The 23,865-nt window shown below is 39.3% G+C and overlaps 2 protein-coding genes across 3 annotated transcripts in view; one reads left to right on the top strand and one right to left on the bottom strand.

Annotated features, from left to right (window-relative positions):
* The window catches only part of LOC124802885, a 226,553-nt gene extending 203,758 nt beyond the window's left edge, over window positions 1-22,795 (bottom strand). Inside the window, exon 1 of one of the 2 annotated variants that reach the window (XM_047263933.1) lies at window positions 22,763-22,795. In XM_047263933.1, the coding sequence (XP_047119889.1) occupies window positions 22,763-22,792 (30 nt within the window). In that variant the 5' untranslated portion in view covers window positions 22,793-22,795. Of the gene's footprint in view, window positions 1-22,499; window positions 22,717-22,762 lie in introns of those variants that run through there. The other variant, XM_047263934.1, reaches the window with a different exon arrangement.
* Window positions 22,796-22,888: 93 nt separating this feature from the next.
* Window positions 22,889-23,865, top strand: part of LOC124802629 (39S ribosomal protein L39, mitochondrial) — an 81,501-nt gene continuing 80,524 nt past the window's right edge. The window contains exon 1 of the mRNA XM_047263523.1: window positions 22,889-23,110. Coding sequence (XP_047119479.1) covers window positions 23,029-23,110 — 82 coding nt within the window. The 5' untranslated portion in view covers window positions 22,889-23,028. The remainder of the gene's footprint in view (window positions 23,111-23,865) is intronic.

Genomic DNA, 23,865 nt, shown 5'->3' with positions numbered 1-23,865 from the left:
ATGAAAAGGATAGATTGATACTTAACATACAGAGGAGCTATTGAGTTGCAGACAGGCACAATGAAAAGACTACTATTTAAGCCTTAGGTCAACAAGCCTTCTTGTAAAGTAGGATAAACACACACACACACACACACACACACACACACACACACACACACATTGTATCTGCCTACTGAGGCAGGACTGTTGGCAACTGTGCCTGATGGGCAAAGCAGTCCTTGGGTGATGGGGGTTAAGGAGGAGGCTGGGGCTGAGGGGGAGGGGGGGTGGGGGAGGGTGTAGTGCTGCTTGTGGGAGCATGCAGGGTTGTGATGTGGACAACTGGGTGCAATCAGGAGGTTTTTTCTTGGGGGGGGGGGGGGCAAGTGGAGCAGGAAAGGAGAGAAAGACTAATGGGTGTGTTACTGGAATAGAAGGCTAAGTGCTGGGATGGGAGCAGGGAAGGAGATAGGTGGATGAAGGACAGGGAGCGAAGCCAGAGGGGTTACAGGAACACCGAATATATTGCAGGGACAGTTCTCACCCATGCAATTCAGAAAAGCTGGTGTTAGTAGAAAGTACCCAGGTGGGACAGATCTCACATCAAGGTTTATTGTAGTAATATGACGAGTCACTGAGGTGAAGCACATTGCGTTGGACAGCATGTTCAGCAACTGGGTGGTCCATCTGCATTTTGGCCACAGTTTGTCAGTGGCCGTTCATTCGGACAGACAGCTTGTTGGTTGTCATGCCCATGTAGAAAGCAGCACGGTGTTTGCAGCTTAGTTTGTAGATCCCTTGGTTGCTTTCACATGTAGCCCTGCCTTTGATAGGATAGGTGATGCCTGTATGTATATGGGAGTAGGTGGTGGTGGGAGGATGTATGGGACAGTTCTCACATCTAGGTTTATTGTAGTAAATGAACCATGAGGCAAGGGGTTTGGGAACAGGGGTGGACAAAGATATTACATAGGTCCGGTGGGCACCAGAATACCACTTTGGGAGGAGTGGGGATATTCCTGAGTTCAGAGCATGATGAAAGGCACTTGAAGTCCTGGCAGAAAATGTGATTCTGCACCTCCAGTCCTGGGTGGTATTAAGTGCCAAGGGGAGTGCTCCTTTGTGGCCAGATAGTGGGAATGTGGGCAATGGTAGGTGACTGGAGAGACAAGGCATGGGAGATCTATTTACGTACAAGGTTGGGAGGGTAGTTTCGGCCTATGAAGGCATCAGTGAGATTCTTGGTACATCCAGGGAGGGACTGCTCGTCACTACATACGTGACAGCCATGTGTGGCTAGAGTATATGGGAGGAACTTCTTGGTACAGAATGGGTGGCAGCTGTCAAAGTGGAGGTATTGCTGATGATTGATTGGTTTGATATAGATGGAGATGCTGATGTAGTCACCTTTGAGGTAGAGGACAACCTTGAGGAAGGTGGCTTGCTGGATTGAGGAGGACCAGGTAAAAATAATAGGGATGTGTTGAGGTTCTCGAGAAATGTGGATAGCATATCATCAACCTCAGTCCATATCAGTGCCAACATAACCCCTATATGATGAGTAGCAATTCATTCTTCTCATAATATTGTTATGTGAAATATTTTTGAGGTAACTATCCTATGTCTTGAACAGTAACAATGTGGCCACTATTTCGGTGCCATTGCAGAACCTTTCTGGGTACACTACCTCTTCCCGGTATTTTTTTTTTTTTTTTCTTCATTTACCTTAAGTTTGTGTGATGACCTCTTAAAAAGGAGGATTTCACACTTTTCTGCTGTAGCATTTATAATTAGTTCATTGGTTTACAATCTGTTACTGACCAAGTGTTCTTTCCACTTCCCACTCAAGGCTACAGAATGAGAGAGGGGTTAGCAACTTCCTTTATAAAAATTTGTTTATTTATTAAATTTTCTTAGTTGCTGTATCTGATTAAATCTTCCACTTCCTCAACCATCTGAATAATTTCTTTTGATCCATCATACATTCTTCCAGTCTCTTTACCATCTGTAGAGATCTAATGTCATGATGGTAGTCACGTAGCAGGCAATCTGAAATGGTATTCCCTACTGAAGTTATGACAGAATTTTTTACGGCAGGTAATACAATACACTACCTAAAAGGCATGAAATTTTGGCATATCGTTACATTGTTATTTCAGAGGTCACCTTATAGTTTGTCGATAAATGTTACTAACTTAGGCTTTTCAACAATGTGTCCTCCTCCTGACAGCTTGCCTTCTATTTTTTCTTTGTTATATTTTGACTTTAGTTCCACCTGTTCTAAAAGGAGCTAAGAATTTCAGGTATATCATGTAACCAGAGTTTCTCATAACTGGTACTGCCTTGATAGTGGATAACACTACCTTTTCCACAACCAGTAGCCATGTTCACTCTCTCTCTGTTCATTGTTTAGTCTATGGCAGATGCTTCATCACTCCTAACATCACACAAATAGTTATGAAATGGGACAGCCATTTGCCAAATGCAGATATAAGGAGTCACACAGCTCCACTAGGTTGGTTGGTTAGTTAGTTAGAGAGTATCAACACAGTGCCCCAAGACAGCATCTTGACACATCATACATCATCACCTATACAAGCCCAACTAGACACTCTACAAGTAATGTTAGTCATTGTCCACTGGTTTAAGGACCAGATCAGAGTTTACAGACAGATCAGTCCAAGCAAACTTTAAACTATTGCCAAACATTATTTTCATACAAAAGTTAAATAGTGTAATATTTCTTTTGAGAGATTATTGTAAGTTGATGTTGCCATCATATTTTGCTATAAAGTTGCCTAAACATATCTGGTCCTGTAGCAAGACTGTTTAGTTGCTGTGTGTGAGCAAGTTACTTCAATAACAATTACTTTTGTTAGTAGAGGTTCTCTTCCGACTACATTTATGATTGACACCAAGTATATTTGGTGAATTCAACATTATTACAGACATAGAACATTTGTGTTACTTATAGTGGGGAAATGGTACCGCAGAACTGATTGTATGTTGATCCCTGCCAAGATGTCTTACTGTGTCATCTTGTCCTCGCAGATAATGCTTAGCAATAACTTTTTAAATGCTTACATTGCAGGATCCTCCTTTTTGCCAGTTCACAAGAGACAGGCAAAATATAACTTTCACATCTACCAATAGTCTAAACATTGCAATTGTGGGTGTATGTTAGTTGTGTACAGTACCTGCAAAAGTCTCAAGATGCACCCACATCCATGTTATGAAGCAACTGTGAAATTAATGGCACTTGATACTTCCTACAGAACCACATTTTAGGGTTTCTTCCCATTCCTTTCATGTATGGAGCTTGGCAAGAATAACTGCTTAAATGTCTCTGTGCATGCTGTAATTAATCTAACCTTATCTTCTTCATCCTTATGGGAGCAATATGTAACAAGTTGTAATAAACTGTAGATTATTCACTTAATACTCATTCTTTAAACTTTGATAGTAGGCTTTTAATAAATATTCAAGTGGTTATGTTGAATACTGTTCAGCTTAAATTAGTAATATAGTGTGCTACTTGTTTAATGAATATTTTCAGTGATAAATTCTCTTGAGAGACTAAAAAGTGCTGTTGCCAAGTCACTTTACAAAAAGGAGACACAACATTGGTAATGAATTACTGACCCATCCCCATTACTGCCAACATTTTCAAACATTTTCAAGGTCATATACAACAGAATTTGTAAACAATTAGAAAAGGGAAACATACTCTGCATAAAACATTTTGGATTTAAATAAGGACTGTCAATTGAATGGACAGATTTACTTTGACAGATGATATATCAGAATCAATAAATCAGATAATAGTACAATTGGAAATATTTTGTGACTTTGCTAGAGCTTTTGATCATGTGAATCATGATATCCTAATGTAAACATTAAAATATTATGCAATAATGGACTCTGCATGTCTGTGATTTTCATCTTATCTAAATGACAGAAAGCAAAATGTATTAGACCAGTTCCATGTCAATCACATAACAACAGACATTCAGAATTTGAAGAACTCAAACATGGAATACCATAAGGTTAGAGTTTGGGTCCCCTGTTGCTTTCAATGTACATAAGCCTAAATGATTCCTCTGCCATGGTGGGGTAGCTTGTGGGCCTTAACAACACAGACAGCCATTCGTACATGCAATCATAATGGAGGGGTATCTGTTGAGATGTGTGGTTCCTGAAGAAAGGTAGCAGCCTTTACAGTAGTTGCAGGGGTGACAGTCTGGACGACTGACTGATCTGACCTTGAAATCAGCCCACATAGCCTTGCTGTGCTGGTACTGCAAATGTTTAAAAGCATGGTGAAACTACAGCCACAATTTTTCCTTAAGAGTATGCAGCTCTGCTGCATGGTTAAATGATGATGACAGCCCCTTGGGTAACAAATTCTGGACGTAAAATAGTCACCCATTCAGATCTCTGGGTGATGGCTGCTCAGGAAGATGTTGTCATCAGGAGGAACAAAACTTGCATCCTACAGGTCAGAGTGTGGAATTTTAGATCCCTTAATTGGGCAAGAATATTAGAAAAGGGAAATGGATAAGTTGAAGTTAGATACCGTAAGAATTAGTGAAGTTTGGTGGCAGGAGGAACAGAACTTCTGGTCCAATGTACAGGTTTATAAATACAAAATGAAATAGGGTTAATGCAGGAGTAAGCGTAATAATGAATAAGAAAATAGGAATCTGGGTACGCTACTACGACACTTAGCCAAGATAGACACAAAGCCAACATCCACCACTGTAGTACAAGTTCATATGCTAACTAGTTCTGCAGGTAAAGAAGAGTCTGAAGAAATGTATGGTGAGATAAAAAATATTATTCAGATAGTTCAGGAAGATGAAAATTTAATTGTGATGGGGGCTGGAATTCGATAGCAAGGAAAGGCAGTGATGGAAAAATTGTAAGTGAATGTGGGCAGAGGGAACAGAATTAAAGAGGAAGCCACTTGGAAGAATTTTGCACCGAGCATAATTTAATCATTTTTAAACAATATGGCATTTCCAGGGATAGATGTGCACTCCAACCACAATTTATTGATTATAACTGTAGATTAAAACTGCAGAAATTGTAAAAAGGTTGGAAATTAAGGAGATGGGATGTGGATATGTCAAAAAAAGAACAATAGGCTGTAGAGAGTTTCAGAAGAGGCATTAGGCAATGGCTCACTACAACAGGGGAAAGGGATACAACAGAAGACAAATGGATAGCTTTAAGAAATAAAATAGTGAAGGCAGCACAGGATTAAATAGGTAAAAAGACAAAAGAAGGCCTTGGATATGCAGGATGCATTAAATTTAATTGATGAAATGAGGAAATACAAACAATATAGCAAATGAAGTGAAAACAAATGCCTAATATGAGACAAACAGGAAGTGCAAAACTGCTAAGCAGGAAGTGGCTAGAGGACAAATGTAAGGATGTCAAAGCAGATATCATTAGGGGAAAGACAGATATCACCTATAGGAAAATTAAACAGGCTGTTGGAGGAAAGAGAAGCAGCTGTATTAAAATCAAGAGTTCAAATGGAAAACTAGTATTAAGTACAGAAGGGAAAGCTGGAAGATGGAAGGAATATAGGGGGTGTCTCAGGAGGAATGATCAATATTCTGGGATATAAAAGGAACAAACATTCAAAGCAAGAAAGTCAAGTACACATGAGCTCTAAATTGCATGCCTTAGGAGCTATGAGCACTTCATTTTCGGTAATGTGAACAAATCTCATCTACAGAGAGCTATTTCTATCAATATTTTAAGAGATGCTAGAATCATCCAAAACAAGGAAAAAATGTGCAGTAAACATGAGCTCTTACAATGCATACCTTAAGAGCTTGGAGCATTTGCTCATCTTCACTATTGTGAAACACGTTTCTTCTACTAAATTTATGCATACAGCCTTAAGCCATGGATTTTAGAGCCCATGTTTGCTAGACAACTTTTTCTTGTTTTGTTCCACACTACCCCCTCCCAAAATATGGAAAGAAAAGGGCCTGTAGTAGAAGATTTCGCTCCATAGTATCAAAGATGTACAGTGCTCACAGCTCTTAAAAATGGCTCTGAGCACTATGGGACTCAACTGCTGTGGTCATCAGTCCCCTAGAACTTAGAACTACTTAAACCTAACTAACCTAAGAACATCACACACATCCATGCCCGAGGCAGGATTCGAACCTGCGACCGTAGCAGTCACACGGTTCCGGACTGCGCGCCTAGAACCGCGAGACCACCGCGGACGGCACACAGCTCTTAAGGTTTGCATTTTGGAGACCATGTTTACACGACTCTTTCGTTTTGAATGATCACTCCTGTCATCCCTGAATACTGACCATTCCTCCAGGAACACCCTTTATGGAGGGTTTATGCAAGGGAACTGAACTTGAAGGCAATATTATAGAAAGAGAAGAGAACGTCGATGACGGCAAGATGGGAGATTGATACTGCGAGAAGAATTTAACAGATTATTGAAAGATGTAAGTCAAACTAAGGCCCCTTGGAGTAGACAACATTCTGTCAGAACTACTGATAGCCTTGGGAGAGCCAACCACAGCAAAACTGTTCCACCTAGTGTGGCAGGTGTACGAGACAGGTAAAATACAGTCAGATTTCAATAAGAAAGTAATAATTTCAATTCCTAAGAAAGTGGTTGCTGACAAGTGTTAATATTATCTGACTATCTATTTAATGAATCGTGGTGGCAAGGTACTAATATGTATTCTTTACAGAAGAATGGAAAAACTGGTAGAAGCCAAACTTGGGGAAGATTAGTTTGGACTCAGAGATGTAGGAACATGCAAGCCACAACTCGCCTTAAGGCTTCTTTAGAGAGAGGTTAAGGAAAGGCAAACCTACATTTGTAAACTTAGAGAAAGCTTTTGGTAATGTTCTCTGGAATCCACCCTTTAAAATTCTGGAAGCAGCAGGGGTACAATACAGGGAGTGAAAGGTTATTTACAACCTGTACAGAAATGAGATGGAAATTATAAGTGTTGAGGGGCATAAAAGAGAAGCAGTAGTTGAGAAGGGAGTGAGAAAGGATTGTAGCCTATACCTGATGTTATTCAGTTAGTACATTCAGCAAGCAAAGGAACCCAAAGAAAATCTGGAGAAGGAATTAAATTTCAAAGAGAAGATATACACTTCACATTTCAGAACACATCCAATGCATGCACTTGCAGTGGTAAACGCAGCCTCTGGTCATCTGGCTTCACAACACTTTACATTCTGCCAACTGAGCTGTATGGGTAAATGAGGGACTGTGAACTGCTTAATTTTACAGAATCCCATAGATGATAATATATGGTCAGTTTTTGATCACTTTTTTGGTATACAGAGACCCATTAGCGCATCAAAGATTGTTGCTCATGGTATCATGGGAACGTACTATGTTATTTTATGTTTGATGGCTGCGAATTAAAGAAAAATTGCTGATTGTAAATGCTGGCTCATTCCATTCTCTTTTCTTGACTGGAAAGTGACTCCACTTATTGTACTTGATGATACAGCAAAAATGCTGCAAAGCTGGTCATACCTATAAATAAAGGACTTATACCTGAAGTGGTTTTATCTTCAAAACAAAAACCTTGAAGTTTGACAGTGATACCGTAATTCTGTCAGTGGCAGTAAACAGCATAGAAGAGCACTTGAATGGAGTGGATAGTATCTTAAAAGAGTGATATAATATGAACACCAACAAAAGCAAAACAAGGGTAATGAAATGTTGTTGAATTAAGTCAGGTGATGCTGAAGGAAAGTTGAATTAAAACACATGATGCTGAAGGAATTAGATTAGAAAATGAGACACTTAAGGTACTAGATGAGTTTCAGTATTTGGGATTTAACGGTAAAATAACATGATGACTGAAGTAGAGAGGACATATGAAAGTAGACTGGCAATGACAAGAAAAGCATTTCTGAAGAAGTGAAACATGTTAACATCAAATATAGATTTCAGTGTTGGGGCGTCTTTTTCTGGAGGTATTTCTCTGGAGTGTAGCCTCGTACGAAAGTCAAACACAAATGGTGAGCAGTTCAGAAAAGAAAAGAATACAAGCTTTTGAAATGTGATGCTACAGAAGAATGTTGGAGATTACAGAGGTAGATCATGTAACTAATGGAAGAGGTACTGAAAATAATAAGGAAGAAAAAAAATATGAAGCTCAATTTGATTAAAAAAGGGATCAGTTGATAGAACATGTTCTGGGATGCCACAGGATCATCAATTTAGGAGAGTTACATCAAGTGTGTGTGTGTGTGTGTGTGTGTGTGTGTGTGTGTGTGTATGTGTGTGTGTGTGTGTGTGTGTGTGTGTGTGTGTGTGGTGTTTACATCTGATGAAGGAATAGTTACTTTAAAAATGAAGAACAAGTTTATTTAGCACATATTCACTCACTAGTGAGTTATGGAAGCATTTTCTGGGTAACTCAACAACAGGGACAGTATTTTCAGAGTACAGAAGAAATAAGAACTATTTCTTGTGTTAATTATAGAACATTCTGCAGAGTCCTCTTCAATAAATGGTTATTTTGACAACTACTTCACAATATATAAATAATTAATGTCCTTCGGCATTAACAATATCTTTCTTTTCTCTAAAACTAGAGAAAAAATGGAATATAATATCACATACAAAAACAGGCTCTAGGAAGTCTTCAAGTACAGAAAGGAGTCAGATAATTAGGTACACTTGTATACAACAACCCATCAGAGAATGTTAAATGTTGTGTAGGTAATGTGGTAGAGTTCAAGACTGAATTAAAGAATTTTCTGTTGAGCAACTCTTTCTACTTCACTGGAGAATATCTTCACAGGCACTATTAAAGTTCATGTTTTAGATTAGTTTATGATTAAAACTAGCACTGTAAGACAGTAATGTAAAGTCACTGTATTGCACTTGAACTACATGTACATCTTTGACTTCTGTCCACATCCCAGAGAACACTCTCTGTAGTATCTATGGAATATGACTAATGTTATATAATGTAGGATAGTACACATCTGTCTTCAAACATCTGCCAGTTTCGGTTTTTCGGCATCACAGTGACAAATTTCAATGAGTGAAACAAACCCGAAACATTTTTGGAGCCCTTCTTTGTACACACTCAGTATCCCATGCTAGTCGAATCTCGTATGGATCTCTCAATTTTTGGACAACATTCTAGGATGGGTCACATGTTTTGTTAGCAGTCTCCTTTGTAGGTAATTGTGTTATCCCATATCCCACCAATGAACCAAAATCTGCCGCAGCATTTACTTATGAGTGAGCCTACATTTTCCTTTAACTTCATACCCCCAAAAATTGTTAACCCAGGTATTTGTATAAGTTGGTTTATCCTAATTTTAACTCTCTGAGAGTGTAATCATAGTTTAATACATTTTTGTGAAGTGCACAATTTGACATTTATGAAAATTTGAAGCAAGTTGCCAATTTTCACATCACTCTAGAATATTCTTATGATCTGACAATATTTGTGTTTTCTTCATCCAGTACTTCATTACACACAATTGTATCATCTGCAAAAACTCTGAGGTTACAGTAGTAATATTGGCTGCTGGATTGTTTATAGTTAGTTGTTTCATGTTCCATGGATCATTTGTGTGTTAAATTGTAATGATGTGGAACAAGTCATTTTACAATTGCATTACACATTCAAATATAAACATGGCTACATGCTGACCATTTTAAAGTTTATTTTTTAATATAGAGGTGAACTAGCAATTTTTATCTGCATTGTTTTACATATCACAAACCAGAAATTCTTCTACAGAGTAAAAGAAGTTGTCAAAGAGACACTTTTTCAGTTTATTTTCAAATTTAACTTTGCTTTCCACCAGACATTTTATATCATTGGGTAAGTGACCAAAATTTTGGTGGCAGCACTGTGTCCCATTTATATACCAATGACAACCTTAATGTCTTGCCACAGAGGTCATTCTGTTTGAGGTCCTTGTATACATCATCAACAGCAAGCATCCCATCACACTTCCCTGGATGTGCCTAAGGTTAATTCTACCGTATTTACTCGAATCTAAGCCGCACTCGAATCTATGCCGCACCTGAAAAATGAGACTCGAAATCAAGGAAAAAAAAAAAAAATTCCCGAATCTAAGCCGCACCTGAAATTTGAGACTCGAAATTCAAGGGGAGAGAAAAGTTTTAGGCCGCACCTTGAAATCGAAACAAAGTTGGTCCATTGACACAATTTAGATCGAATGAAAGACGATACAGCTACAATAGTGTGGTTCGAGTCGTAAGCTTAGCAGTTAAGCTTTACCAGGTAGCCATTGCTATGCGTCAGGCGCTCCGTCCGTATTTATACGGGTACCCTTCCTTTTTCACGTGCTTCGTCTGGTTTGAATCGATTGCTTATTTTGCTTTGATCTAGTAAGTGCCGTTTTCTTTGTTATAGGTGTTTACGTCACTCTAAGCTGAAAATGCATTACTGTACTGCGTCATGCATTGTTTGTCGCATTCTTATAGTGCGTGTTTACGGCCTGTCGCCGCCCGCGGCATGGCTTGCTTTTGTGCGCGCTACCGCCGCTTACGATTAAAAAAAAAGAGGAATTGTCTCATTAGCGAAACAATGGCAAGTGACTGCTACTTGTTGTTACTTACACTGCTGCTTTCTTTGATAATGATTAACAAGAACCAAATAATAGACTGCGTATTATAGAACATGTTCTGAACGAGAGTTAGGCGAAAATTTTTCTCCGTTTGAAAATCTTTGCGGCCGCTTCTTTAGTAAATCAAATTCTGCACAGAAATTAGTCATTTTAGATTTAAAAATCTAGTCAGTTGCCGTGCTTCATTTCTGACTGTATCACTATTAGGCATAAAAATAATACGAATATAAACAGGACACGATACGTATTTTCTTCCGCGTTTGCTGTTGTCTCACTCTAGTTTCGTAGTTTATTAGGCAGACAGGATTTAAATGAGATAGCAACAAACAGGAAAGAATACATGGCAAAATGTTTATATTCGTATTATTCTTATGGTGAAGTGAATACTGCATGTGATTCACATTTCATCAGGTTCCTATTAGCAACAGGCTTGCCAGTCGGATTTTCGTAGTACATTGAAATTCTGCTACTTTCGAAGATGAACAATGCGTGATTTGTATTTACTTCGTTGGATAATGTATGAAAATGCAGTGGTCGAAACTCGGGGCGGAGAAAAAAAAGCTCGTCTTCCACTTTTTTTTTATTTACTGACGCAGAGGTTTTGGCGCCAGTATTTATCTCATTGCCTACACAGCATGCCTGTGTAGCGCTACATACATTCGACGGCAGAAGTTAGTTGTGGCGGCACCTACCAACATTTTTCAGAACTTCCGCTTGCTTTGCACTCGATTCTAAGCCGCAGGCGGTTTTTTGGATTACAAAAACCGGAAAAAAGTGAGGCTTAGATTCGAGTAAATACGGTATATGTGTCAATGGCTCTCCACGCAATACAGATGCCAAGTTCTCCCTACGAAGAAACCATTAATCCAATCAGAAATTTTGTTTGATAGCCCATATGGTCACACTTTTGTGTTTTACTGAGTGAAAGGCTTTTTCTGAAATTAAGAGATAGAGACCCACCTTATTGCTTTGATTCTTAGCTTTCATGATGTCATGTGAGAAAACCGCATGGCCAGTTTGACAAGTTTTACGCACTCCATGCAAGTTACCAAACCAGCTGCTCGAGATACCTCATCAATCCTGAGCTAAGAATGTATTATGGGATTGTACAAGCAATGGATGTCAGTGATACTGAAATGTAGTTTTGTCAATTACGTCTAGTAGCCTGATTGTAGGGAAGTATGACAGAGCTTTCCTCCAACCAGAAGGCACAGTTTTTTGATCTAGAGATGCACAGCACAGTTTGATTACGACAGGGGCTAACTTAGCTGCAACTTCTGTACAAAATCTGACCAACATGTTATCTGGACTTTGTTCAATTTCAATTATTTCAGCTGTTTCTCAAAAATAGTGATACCTAATATCTACATCACCCATCTTTACAAGGTGCAAGGATTAAACTGGGGCAGTACTCCTATAACTTACTGTGGAATTATTTCGAAATGAAGATCAGCTTTTGCATTTTTGTTTTGCTGCTTTCAGTTTCACTTATGTGTCTGGACAATAACTTTGGTGCCAATGACAGTCTTTACACATGACCATAATTTATCTGGTTTTTGTGAGAGACCTTTCAATTAGATTTTGGTACAGTAGTCAGTGAAGACTTCATGCATAGCCATTTTGACAGCCAAAAGAGTTTTATTCAGTATCTTTTTACCTAGAGCCTTACATTTTGTTTTACATGTATTGTGCAGAAGTTACTGTTTCTTTAGAGTGTTTATATAACATGGAGCAACCCTCTCATCATGAACTGTTCTACTATTCAATTTTTCTTTAATTATTCTTCGAAATAGTTACTTTATAAGCTCCTGCCTAGAGTTCAATGTCTCAAGTTTCTCCTTGAGATATAACACGTGCCTGTTTATCTAGTTTACTGAACACGTAAATATTTCATCTTGTTTTAGCTACCCTTTGTGTTTTGTTAATAATTGTTGGTACAGCTGTCTCAAGTTCACTGACAACATTATCAATGTGTACATCGACAAAGAGACCATCGAATGTGGTACCAGACATGGTAGGGCAGTAGTTCAAATACCCATTGAGCCATCCACAGTAAGTTGTTCCGTGATTTCCCTAAATCACTTAGGCAAATCTGAGGAAGGTTCCTTTAAAAGGGACAAGGCCAATTTCCTCCCTGTCATTCTCAAATTTGATCCTGCACTCTTTCTCTAATGCCAATCTATTGATGGGACACGAAACCCTAACCTTCTCTCCGGTCTGTTTGTTGCCATCAGATCTAATATATGTCAGTCATGAGTAGGCTTTAAAACTACGTCTGCTAAGTAGTTTTCCCAAAAAAGCATTTAGCATTGTTTTTCAAGAGGTCATGTCATGCCAAACACTTACAAAATTGTAACCATTGTTTGACGATTCAAGTATACTCTAATGATGGCAGTATGATTGGGGTTGAGTATGGTGGTCAATACAATTGGAAGTGTTGTGTTGACAGAAGAGCCAACACCGTGTTACTAGTGGAGGCTGAAATGCACGTGTTTTAGCTCACGCAGGCTGGCGTGAGGAGGGTAGGGCTATACTGATGTGATGGTTGGTTTCGGGGAAGGAGACCAGACAGCGAGGTCATCGGTCTCATCGGATTAGGGAAGGATGGGGAAGGAAGTCAGCCGTGTCCTTTCAGAGGAACCATCCCGGCATTTGCCTGGAGTGATTTAGGGAAATCACGGAAAACCTAAATCAGGATGGCCAGACGCGGGATTGAACCGTCGTCCTCCCGAATGCGAGTCCAGTGTGTAACCACTGCGCCACCTCGCTCGGTTACTGATGTGAGGTCTGGAACATGACAAGGAATTAGAATTCAGAAAGCGGATGTAATTAGTTTGATACTTAACTTTAATCCATTAGTGATGAACGTCGCTCTTGACGGTACATGATTCACAATATTATCTGTTCAGAATACATTCATAGTAACTGAATATGGCGCCTTGCTAGATCGCACCAATGACGTAGCTGAAGACTATGCTAAACTGTCGTCTCGGCAAATGAGAGCGTACGTAGACAGTGAACCATCGCTAGCAAAGTTGGCTGTACAACTGAGGCGAGTGCTAGGGAGTCTCTCTAGACTAGACCTGCCGTGTGGCGGCACTCGGTCTGCAATCACTGATAGTGGCAACACACGGGTCCAACGTATACTAACGGACCGCGGCCGATTTAAAGGCTACCACCTAGCAAGTGTGGTGTCTAGCGGTGACACCACAGGAAGAATGACAGCTCAAATGCCTGTGTGTGTATTGTAATTAGACTAATTTTGTCTACAGAGTCAATATGTAGAGAGATGAAGAATATCTCTAAATTTATCACCTAACAGTGATTTCTGAACATTTGCAAGTAGTCTTTTGGATGGTAACTGATGTCTATCTACAAGAGTATGCCAATTCTGGTTTTTAAACATTTCTGTGACATACTCCCCTGAATCAAACAAGCTGTGACCATTTGTGGCATTCTTCTTTGTATACATTCAACAAACCCAGTTACTCCTATTTGGCATGGGCCTCATATATTTGAGCAATATTCTAAGGTGGGCACACAAGTGATTTGTAACCAGTCTCCTTCGTAAGCTGACAGCATTTTTCCAGTATGCTACTAAAGAAACCAAGTCTGTCACCAGCCTTATCTATGATTTGAGCCTCTGTGACCATTCTATTTCATATTCCCAAATATTTTCATAACACTCTTTATTTTAGTCATAAGGTATGTCTGCTATGTGTTTTCATTTTGTGAAGTGCATAATTTCACATTTCAGGACACTGCAATTCTTTGTTCAGTTTGCAATCTCATCAAGATCTATTGGAATATCTCCATATATTTTCTTCAGATAGTACATTATACACAACTAAGTCAGCTCTAAAAAGTCTGAGGTTCTACTGGCATAATCTGCAAGATCATTAATACAGAACATGAACAACAATGGCCCCAACACATTTTCACAGAGGAGATACTGTTTCTAGGGAGGGTTCTTAAATAAAGGAATGCTACATAATTCACAGCATCAATTCAGAACTGCTAAGTGAAACCATTATATAATTTTTGTCCTTATAAAATAAATATTAACAGCAGCTGATAATGAACACGTTTCTGGTACTGGTTTCATGTGCCTTCATGTGTTCTACTTCAGCACCAAAACTACATTCGGTTGGTTGGGTTGGACAGAAAGGTACCAAACTACAGGGCCATCAGTCCCTTTTTCCACAGTCAACAGATCACGGAGTATAACCATTCCCCAAAATGTCTGGGAAGTAAAAAAGGGGAAGCCTACAACATTTGTGTGACATCAAATGTTCTGTGCTGTGATTGGCTGGAGAAAGAAAGCAAGCAGTCACCACAATGGATTACATCCTAATGAAGATTAAATGTTGTATTGACCCCTATGAACCATGGACATTGCTGAGATGTGGGAGGCTGGACTGCCTCATCAATACACATAGCTGTACCGTAAGTGCAACCATAATGGTGGGGTATCTGCAGAGAAGTCATACAAACGTGTGGTTTCTGAAGAGGGGCAGCAGGTTTTTCAATAGCTGTACGGGGCAAATGTCTGGATGATTGACTTATCTGGCCCTGTAACATTAGTCAACATGGCCTTACTGTGCTGACGCTGAACAGCTGACAGCATAAGGAAACTATAGCAGTCATTTTTCCTCTGAGGGAATGCAGATCTTCTGTATGGTTAATGATGACAGCAACCTCTTGGGCAACATACTCAGGAGGTAAAATAGTTCCCATTTGGATCTCTAGGTGAGGACTACCCAAGAGAATATCGTCATCAGGAAAAAGAAACCTGGTATTCTTGTGGTTGGAGCATGGAATATTAGATCCCTTAAGTGGATAATAAGGTTAGAGAATTTAAAAAGAAAAATAGATGCATTGAAGTTAGAAGGGAATTAGTGAAGTACAGGAAAATAAATTCAAAAGCAAACAGAAGAAATGCAGAAGTGGGTCTAATATTGGATAAGAAAGTAGGAATGCAAGTTAAGGTATTATGAACAGCATAGGCTTAGTGGACACATTATTGTAGCCAAGACAAGATCTAGCTGTGCAGATGAAGGAGAGATTGAAAGAACGTATGTCAAGATAAAATTGTTCAGACAGTTAAAGAAGTCCCCCCCCCCCCCTCCATGAAACTGGACCTTGCCATTGGTGGGGAGGCTTGCGTGCCTCAGCGATACAGATAGCCGTACCGTAGGTGCAACCACAACGGAGGGGTATCTGTTGAGAGGCCAGACAAATGTGTGGTTCCTGAAGAGGGGCAGCAGCCTTATCAGTAGTTGCAGGGGCAACAGTCTGGATGATTGACTGATTTGGCCTTGTAACACTAACCAAAATGGCCTTGCTGTTCTGGTACTGCGAACAGCTGAAAGCAAGGGGAAACTACAGCCGTCATTTTTCCTGAGGGCATGCAGATTTACTGTATGGTTAAATTATGATGGCGTCCCATTGGGTAAAATATTCCGGAGGTAAAATAGTCCCCCATTCAGATCTCCGGGCTGGGACTACTCAGGAGGACGTTGTTATTAGGAGAAAGAAAACTGGCGTTCTATGGATTGGAGTGTGGAATGTCAGATCCCTTAATCAGGCAGGTAAGTTAGAAAATTTAAAAAGGGAAATGGATAGGTTAAAGTTAGATATAGCGAGAATTAGTAAAGTTCGGTGGCAGGAGGAACAAGACTTCTGGTCAGGTGACTACAAGGTTATAAATACAAAATCAAATAGGGGTAATGCAGGAGTAGGTTCAATAATGAATAAAAAAAATAGGAGTCCGGGTAAGCTACTACAAACACCATAGTGAACGCATCATTGTGGCCAAGATAGAAACGAAGCCCACACCTACTACAGCAGTACAAGTTTGTATGCCAACTAGCTCTGCAGATGACGAAGAGATTAATGAAATTTATGATGAGATAAAAGAAATTATTAAGATAGTGAAGGGAGACGAAAATTTAATAGTCATGGGTGACTGGAATTCAATAGTAGGAAAAGGGAGAGAAGGAAATGTAGTAGATGAATATGGATTGGGGGGAAGAAATGAAAGAGGAAGCCGCCTGGTAGAATTTTGCACAGAGCATAACTTAATCATAGCTAACACTTGGTTCAAGAAACATGAGAGAAAGCTGTATTCATGTAAGAAGCCTGGAGATACTACAAGGTATCAGAAAGTATTAAGATAGTGAAGGGAGACGAAAATTTAATAGTCATGGGTGACTGGAATTCAATAGTAGGGTGGTGGGGTTTCGGGTTCCGCTGGATAGGTCAGGAGTCCACTACACGCAACAAGCGGCTACACGGGTAGCAGGGGTTGTGTGGTGTGGGCTGGGCGGTTTTTTAGGTTAGATGGCCTTGGGCAAGTACAGAAAGGGCAACAGCCACAACAGGTGCAGGGCAAAGTCAGGACATGCGGGGACCAAGCAGCAATCGGTATTGTAATTGTAAACTGTCGAAGCTGCGTTGGTAAAGTACTGGAACTTCAAGCGCTGATAGAAAGCACCGAAGCCAAAATCGTTATAGGTACAGAAAGCTGGTTGAAGCCAGAGATAAATTCTGCCGAAATTTTTACAAAGGTACAGACGGTGTTTAGAAAGGATAGATTGCATGCAACCGGTGGTGGAGTGTTCGTCGCTGTTAGTAGTAGTTTATCCTGTAGTGAAATAGAAGTGGATAGTTCCTGTGAATTATTATGGGTGGAGGTTACACTCAACAACAGAGCTAGGTTAATAATTGGCTCCTTTTACCGACCTCCCGACTCAGCAGCATTAGTGGCAGAACAACTGAGAGAAAATTTGGAATACATTTCACATAAATTTTCTCAGCATGTTATAGTCTTAGGTGGAGATTTCAATTTACCAGATATAGACTGGGACACTCAGATGTTTAGGACGGGTGGTAGGGACAGAGCATCGAGTGACATTATACTGAGTGCACTATCCGAAAATTACCTCGAGCAATTAAACAGAGAACCGACTCGTGGAGATAACATCTTGGACCTACTGATAACAAACAGACACGAACTTTTCGACTCTGTATGTACAGAACAGAGAATCAGTGATCATAAGGCCATTACAGCATCCCTGAATTTGGAAGTTAGTAGGAATATAAAAAAAGGGAGGAAGGTTTATCTGTTTAGCAAGAGTAATAGAAGGCAGATTTCAGACTACCTAACAGATCAAAACGAAAATTTCTGTTCCAACACTGACAATGCTGAGTGTTTATGGAAAAAGTTCAAGGCAATCGTAAAATGCATTTTAGACAGGCACGTGCCGAGTAAAACTGTGAGGGACGGGAAAAACCCACCGTGGTACAACAACAAAGTTAGGAAACTACTGCGAAAGCAAAGAGAGCTTCACTGCAAGTTTAAACGCAGCCAAAACCTCTCAGACAAACAGAAGCTAAACGATGTCAAAGTTAGCGAAAGGAGGGCTATGCGTGAAGCGTTCAGTGAATTCGAAAGTAAAATTCTATGTACCGACTTGACAGAAAATCCTAGGAAGTTCTGGTCTTACGTTAAATCAGTAAGTGTCTCGAAACAGCATATCCAGACACTCCGGGATGATGATGGCATTGAAACAGAGGATGACACGCGTAAAGCTGAAATATTAAACACCTTTTTCCAAAGCTGTTTCACAGAGGAAGAGCGCACTACAGTTCCTTCTCTAAATCCTCGCACAAACGAAAAAATGGCTGACATCAAAATAAGTGTCCAAGGAATAGAAAAGCAACTGGAATCACTCAACAGAGGAAAGTCCACTGGACCTGATGGGATACCAATTCGATTCTACACAGAGTACGTGAAAGAACTTGCCCCCCTTCTAACAGCCGTGTACCGCAAGTCTCTAGAGGAACGGAAGGTTCCAAATGATTGGAAAAGAGCACAGGTAGTCCCAGTCTTCAAGAAGGGTTGTCGAGCAGATGCGCAAAACTATAGACCAATATCTCTGACGTCGATCTGTTGTACAATTTTAGAACATGTTTTTTGCTCGAGTATCATGTCGTTTTTGGAAACCCAGAATCTACTATGTAGGAATCAACATGGATTCTGGAAACAGCGATCGTGTGAGACCCAACTCGCTTTATTTGTTCATGAGACCCAGAAAATATTAGATACAGGCTCCCAGGTAGATGCTATTTTCCTTGACTTCCGGAAGGCGTTCGATACAGTTTCGCACTGTCGCCTGATAAACAAAGTAAGAGCCTACGGAATATCAGACCAGCTGTGTGGCTGGATTGAAGAGTTTTTAGCAAACAGAACACAGCATGTTGTTATCAATGGAGAGACGTCTACAGACGTTAAAGTAACCTCTGGCGTGTCACAGGGGAGTGTTATGGGACCATTGCTTTTCACAATATATATAAATGACCTAGTACATAGTGTCGGAAGTCCCATGCGGCTTTTCGCGGATGATGCTGTAGTATACAGAGAAGTTGCAGCATTAGAAAATTGTAGCGAAATGCAGGAAGATCTGCAGCGGATAGGCACTTGGTGCAGGGAGCGGCAACTGACCCTTAACATAGACAAATGTAATGTATTGCGAATACATAGAAAGAAGGATCCTTTATTGTATGATTATATGATAGCGGAACAAACACTGGTAGCAGTTACTTCTGTAAAATATCTGGGAGTATGCGTGCGGAACGATTTGAAGTGGAACGATCATATAAAATTGATTGTTGGTAAGGCAGGTACCAGGTTGAGATTCATTGGGAGAGTCCTTAGAAAATGTAGTCCATCAACAAAGGAGGTGGCTTACAAAACACTCGTTCAACCTATACTTGAGTATTGCTCATCAGTGTGGCATCTGTACCAGATCGGGTTGACGGAGGAGATAGAGAAGATCCAAAGAAGAGCGGCGCGTTTCGTCACAGGGTTATTTGGTAACCGTGATAGCGTTACGGAGATGTTTAACAAACTCAAGTGGCAGACTCTGCAAGAGAGGCGCTCTGCATCGCGGTGTAGCTTGCTCGCCAGGTTTCGAGAGGGTGCGTTTCTGGATGAGGTATCGCATATATTGCTTCCCCCTACTTATACCTCCCAAGGAGATCACGAATGTAAAATTAGAGAGATTAGAGCGCGCATGGAGGCTTTCAGACAGTCGTTCTTCCCGCGAACCATACGCGACTGGAACAGGAAAGGGAGGTAATGACAGTGGCACGTAAAGTGCACTCCGCCACACACCGTTGGGTGGCTTGCGGAGTATAAATGTAGATGTAGATAGATTATATCATGGTAAGACAGAGACTTAGGAACCAGGTTTTAAATTGTAAGACATTTCCAGGGGCAGGTGTGGACTCTGACCACGATCTATTGGTTATGAACTGTAGATTAAAACTGAAGAAACTGCAAAAAGGGGGGAATTTGAGGAGTTGGGACCTGGATAAACTGAAAGAACCAGACGTTGTAGAGAGCTTCAGAGAGAGCATTAGGGAATGACTGACAAGAATGGGGTAAAGAAATACAGTAGAAGAAGAATGGGTAGCTTTGAGAGACGAAATAGTGAAGGTAGCAGAGGATCAAGTAGGTAAAAAGACGAGGGCTAATAGAAATCCTTGGGTAACAGAAGAGATATTGAATTTAATTGATGAAAGGAGAAAATATAAAAATGCAGTAAATGAAGCAGGCAAAAAGGAATACAAACGTCTAAAAAATGAGAGTGACAGGAAGTGCAAAATGGCTAAACAGGGATGGCTAGAGGACAAGTGTAAGGATGTAGAGGCTTATCTCACGAGGGGTAAGATAGATACCGCCTACAGGAAAATTAAAGAGACCTTTGGAGAAAAGAGAACCACTTGTATGAATATCAAGAGCTCAGATGGAAACCCAGTTCTAAGCAAAGAAGGGAAAGCAGAAAGGTGGAAGGAGTATATAGAGGATCTATACAAGGGTAATGTTCTTGAGGACAATATTATAGAAATGGAAGAGAATGTAGATGAAGATGAAATAGGAGATACGATACTACGTGAAGATTTTAACAGAACACTGAAAGACCTAAGTGGAAACAAGGCCCCAGGATAGACAACATTCCATTAGAACTACTGACAGCCTTGGGAGAGCCAGGCCGAACAAAACTCTACCATCTAGTGAGCAAGATGTATGAGACAGACGAAATACCCTCAGACTTCAAGAAGAATATAATAATTCCAATCCGAAAGAAAGCAGGCATTGACAGATGTGAAAATTACTGAACTATCAGTTTAATAAGTCATAGCTGCAAAATACTAACACGAATTCTTTACAGACGAATGGAAAAACTGGTAGAAGCCGACCTCGGGGAAGATCAGTTTGGATTCCATAGAAAAATTGGAACACGTGAGGCAATACTGACCCTACGACTTATCTTAGAAGCTAGATTAAGGATAGGCAAACCTACATTTCTAGCATTTGTTGACTTGGCTGAAGAAAGGCAGACCTACATCTGTGGCCCTTGTAGAGAAAGCTTTTGACAATGCTGACTGAAATACTCTCTTTGAAATTCTGAAGGCTGCAGTGATAAAATACAGGGAGTAAAAGGTCATATACTGTTTGTCCAGAAATCAGACTGTAATTAAAAAAATCAGGCATGAAAGGAAAGTGGTAGCTGAGAAATGAGTGAGACATGGTTGTAGCCCATCAATCCATACATTGAGCAACAGATAAAGGAAATAAAAGAAAAATTTGGAGACGGACAAAGTTCAGGGAGAATAAATTAAAAATTTCAATTTTGTCAATGATACAGTCAAAGACAGCAAATGTCTTGGCAAAGCAGTTAAATGGATGGATAGAAACATGAAAATAGGTTAGAAGATGAGCATCAACAAAAGTGATACAAGGGTAATGGAATGTATTTGAACTGAATCAAGCTATGTTGAGGGAATAGTTTAGAAAATGAAAGACAAAGTATTGTATGAGTTTTGCTACATGGGTAGCAAAATAACTGATTATGGCCATGGTACATAGGATACTGACTATACATTTAAGTGTTATGAAATCTTTTCTGATGATATTTGGATTTAATGTAGCCATCTGCGTAATGTAGCCTTCTATGGAAGTGAAATGTGGGCAAGAAGCATTTCAAGGGAGGAGAGGAGAGGAGAGGAGAAAAGCTTTTGTAATGTGGTGCTACAGAAGAATGCTGAAAACTAGATGCGTGCATAATTTTTTTCTGAGGAGGTACTGGTCCGAATTGAACAGAAAAAATTTAAGGCACAACATCACTAAAGGAAGGCATTGGTTGATAGTTCACATTCTGAGTCATCAAGGAATCGTCAGTTTGGTATTGGAGGTAAGAGCAGAGGGTAAATAAAACTGCTGTGGGAAACCAAAGTATGAGTGACTACCGTAAGCAGCTTCAGATGGATGTGGGCTGTAGTCTGGAGACGAAGAGGCTTGTATAGGATATAGTGGTGTAGAGATCCCCATCAAACCTGTTTTTGGGCTAAAGACGAAGACGACGACGCCAACTAGTGACGTATTTAGTGGTTTTTGTATTTAAACATGCGTGTTATGTTGTACTGAAAAGTCGAGGAATGTGACATAGTCGTATGGAAGTGTTACCTCTTGATAGTAATACATTTTGTATTTAGTAATTGTAACATTCTATTAGATAACTACGTAATAAAGGAAGTACGAAGTAAACTAACAAGTGGTTTCGATCATACCTGCGCAAGTATTAAAAAAAAAAGTCCAAATACGCAGAAACACGTAGTATTTCGTTTTTTTCCTAAAAAAGTTACAATGTTTCATCAAGTTCCCTGTAACATTTAAATTTGAGTTTAATCCAAACTTCATATATTCTTCCTTTAGTCCCGTAAGCGTATAAATTATTTTCTTTCATGCTGTACACATTACGTATCTAGTATCGTGTATATCGTATTACCGTGTTTCTATATACATTGCTTACCATTATAAACTGTTGTCACATAATACTACGAATATACTATTGGGCACACATTCACTACACTTGCGTTTTCAGTAAACAACGTGCGGCAGCGGCCGAAATCTGACACTGACATTTTCAGAGTCCTCGCAATTTTCTACAGAAAATGTGTCAAAGACATTTGATTGATCGAACAGTTACAAATTTTGAAAAATTATTCATTCCACTTGAAATTTTAGAATGTCACATAAATTATTTAAAGATTCACTACTGAACAGAATGAGTACCAATTTTCCATAACGTATAGACTGTACCATACAAGAGTGTATACATCCAAAGATGTAAAAAGTAAAGATCATCCCATAGACCATTTGCGTCAACGCCTTCTAGTCGCGTTGCTTGTTACAACCTACGATAATAAAAGTCGTTGACATTGTTGACATGTGAATGGCGTTGTGTAATGTTTACAATTTGCCGGAGGTTAAGTCGACAAGTATATAGTGCAGTTTACTAATAAAGTAGAAGACAGTAACGTAAAGTTAGTATTGTAAGAATGATTCTACCCTCTGCTGCGAAGATTGTATATCAAGGAAAGAATGTATGTTGCAGCATCAAATTATCAGGAACGGTTGTTCGTAAGTTCTGTTTATTTACGAAAATATTTCGGCTACAATCAAGCCGTATCAGAGTTGTCTTATTAAGAAATATTACATATCTGGCCTCTAATAGTTTTAAGAAAAACTCGTTGATCAACTATCTTAGACCATGACAACCGGGTCATTCCACATCAAATCACCCAATAAAAAATAAATTTTACACCCACCTCCTTAGATATTCATGAAATTTGGCTCAAATGGTTCTAATACCATCCTGACACCACCTCCAAATTTTTTTTGCTGTATCTCTTATAGTTTTTTTAATAAATTTTTTAAGTTTTTATGTTTTGCGTTTTCCGAACCTTCCGAAATGGTTCTAGATAACATCATGAATTTTTGCAGCAAGTTTATTTATTATACATATTTGAAGATAAAAATGATACTATTAAAATATATTAATATGTTCTATGAAAAAATATATATATGTATTTTTTTTCTTTTCTTTTTTTTAACGTATGTTTTGTTTTATAAGAATTGTAATATCTAAAGCCTCAGACCTGATAGAATGCTCAAATTTGTTTTAATTTACTCTTGAACATATAGGCTACTTGATAAAACAAAAATAATGATGGCTTTTTAACATGTTTATTAATTATAGTAGATTACATTAGAATTATGTACAAAGATAGTGTACTTACGACACTTATGTATAACCCAACTGATTGCTTGAAACATTGAATTTTTTGAGTAATTTTGTCTTTTTAATAAACATTAATGCTGATTCAACTTGTTTT

The sequence above is a fragment of the Schistocerca piceifrons genome, chromosome 6 (genome assembly GCF_021461385.2).
Source record: "Schistocerca piceifrons isolate TAMUIC-IGC-003096 chromosome 6, iqSchPice1.1, whole genome shotgun sequence".
Taxonomy (NCBI): domain Eukaryota; kingdom Metazoa; phylum Arthropoda; class Insecta; order Orthoptera; family Acrididae; genus Schistocerca; species Schistocerca piceifrons.
The sequence above is the reverse complement of the archived record's forward strand: the minus strand, read 5'-3'. Positions and strand labels throughout refer to the sequence as shown.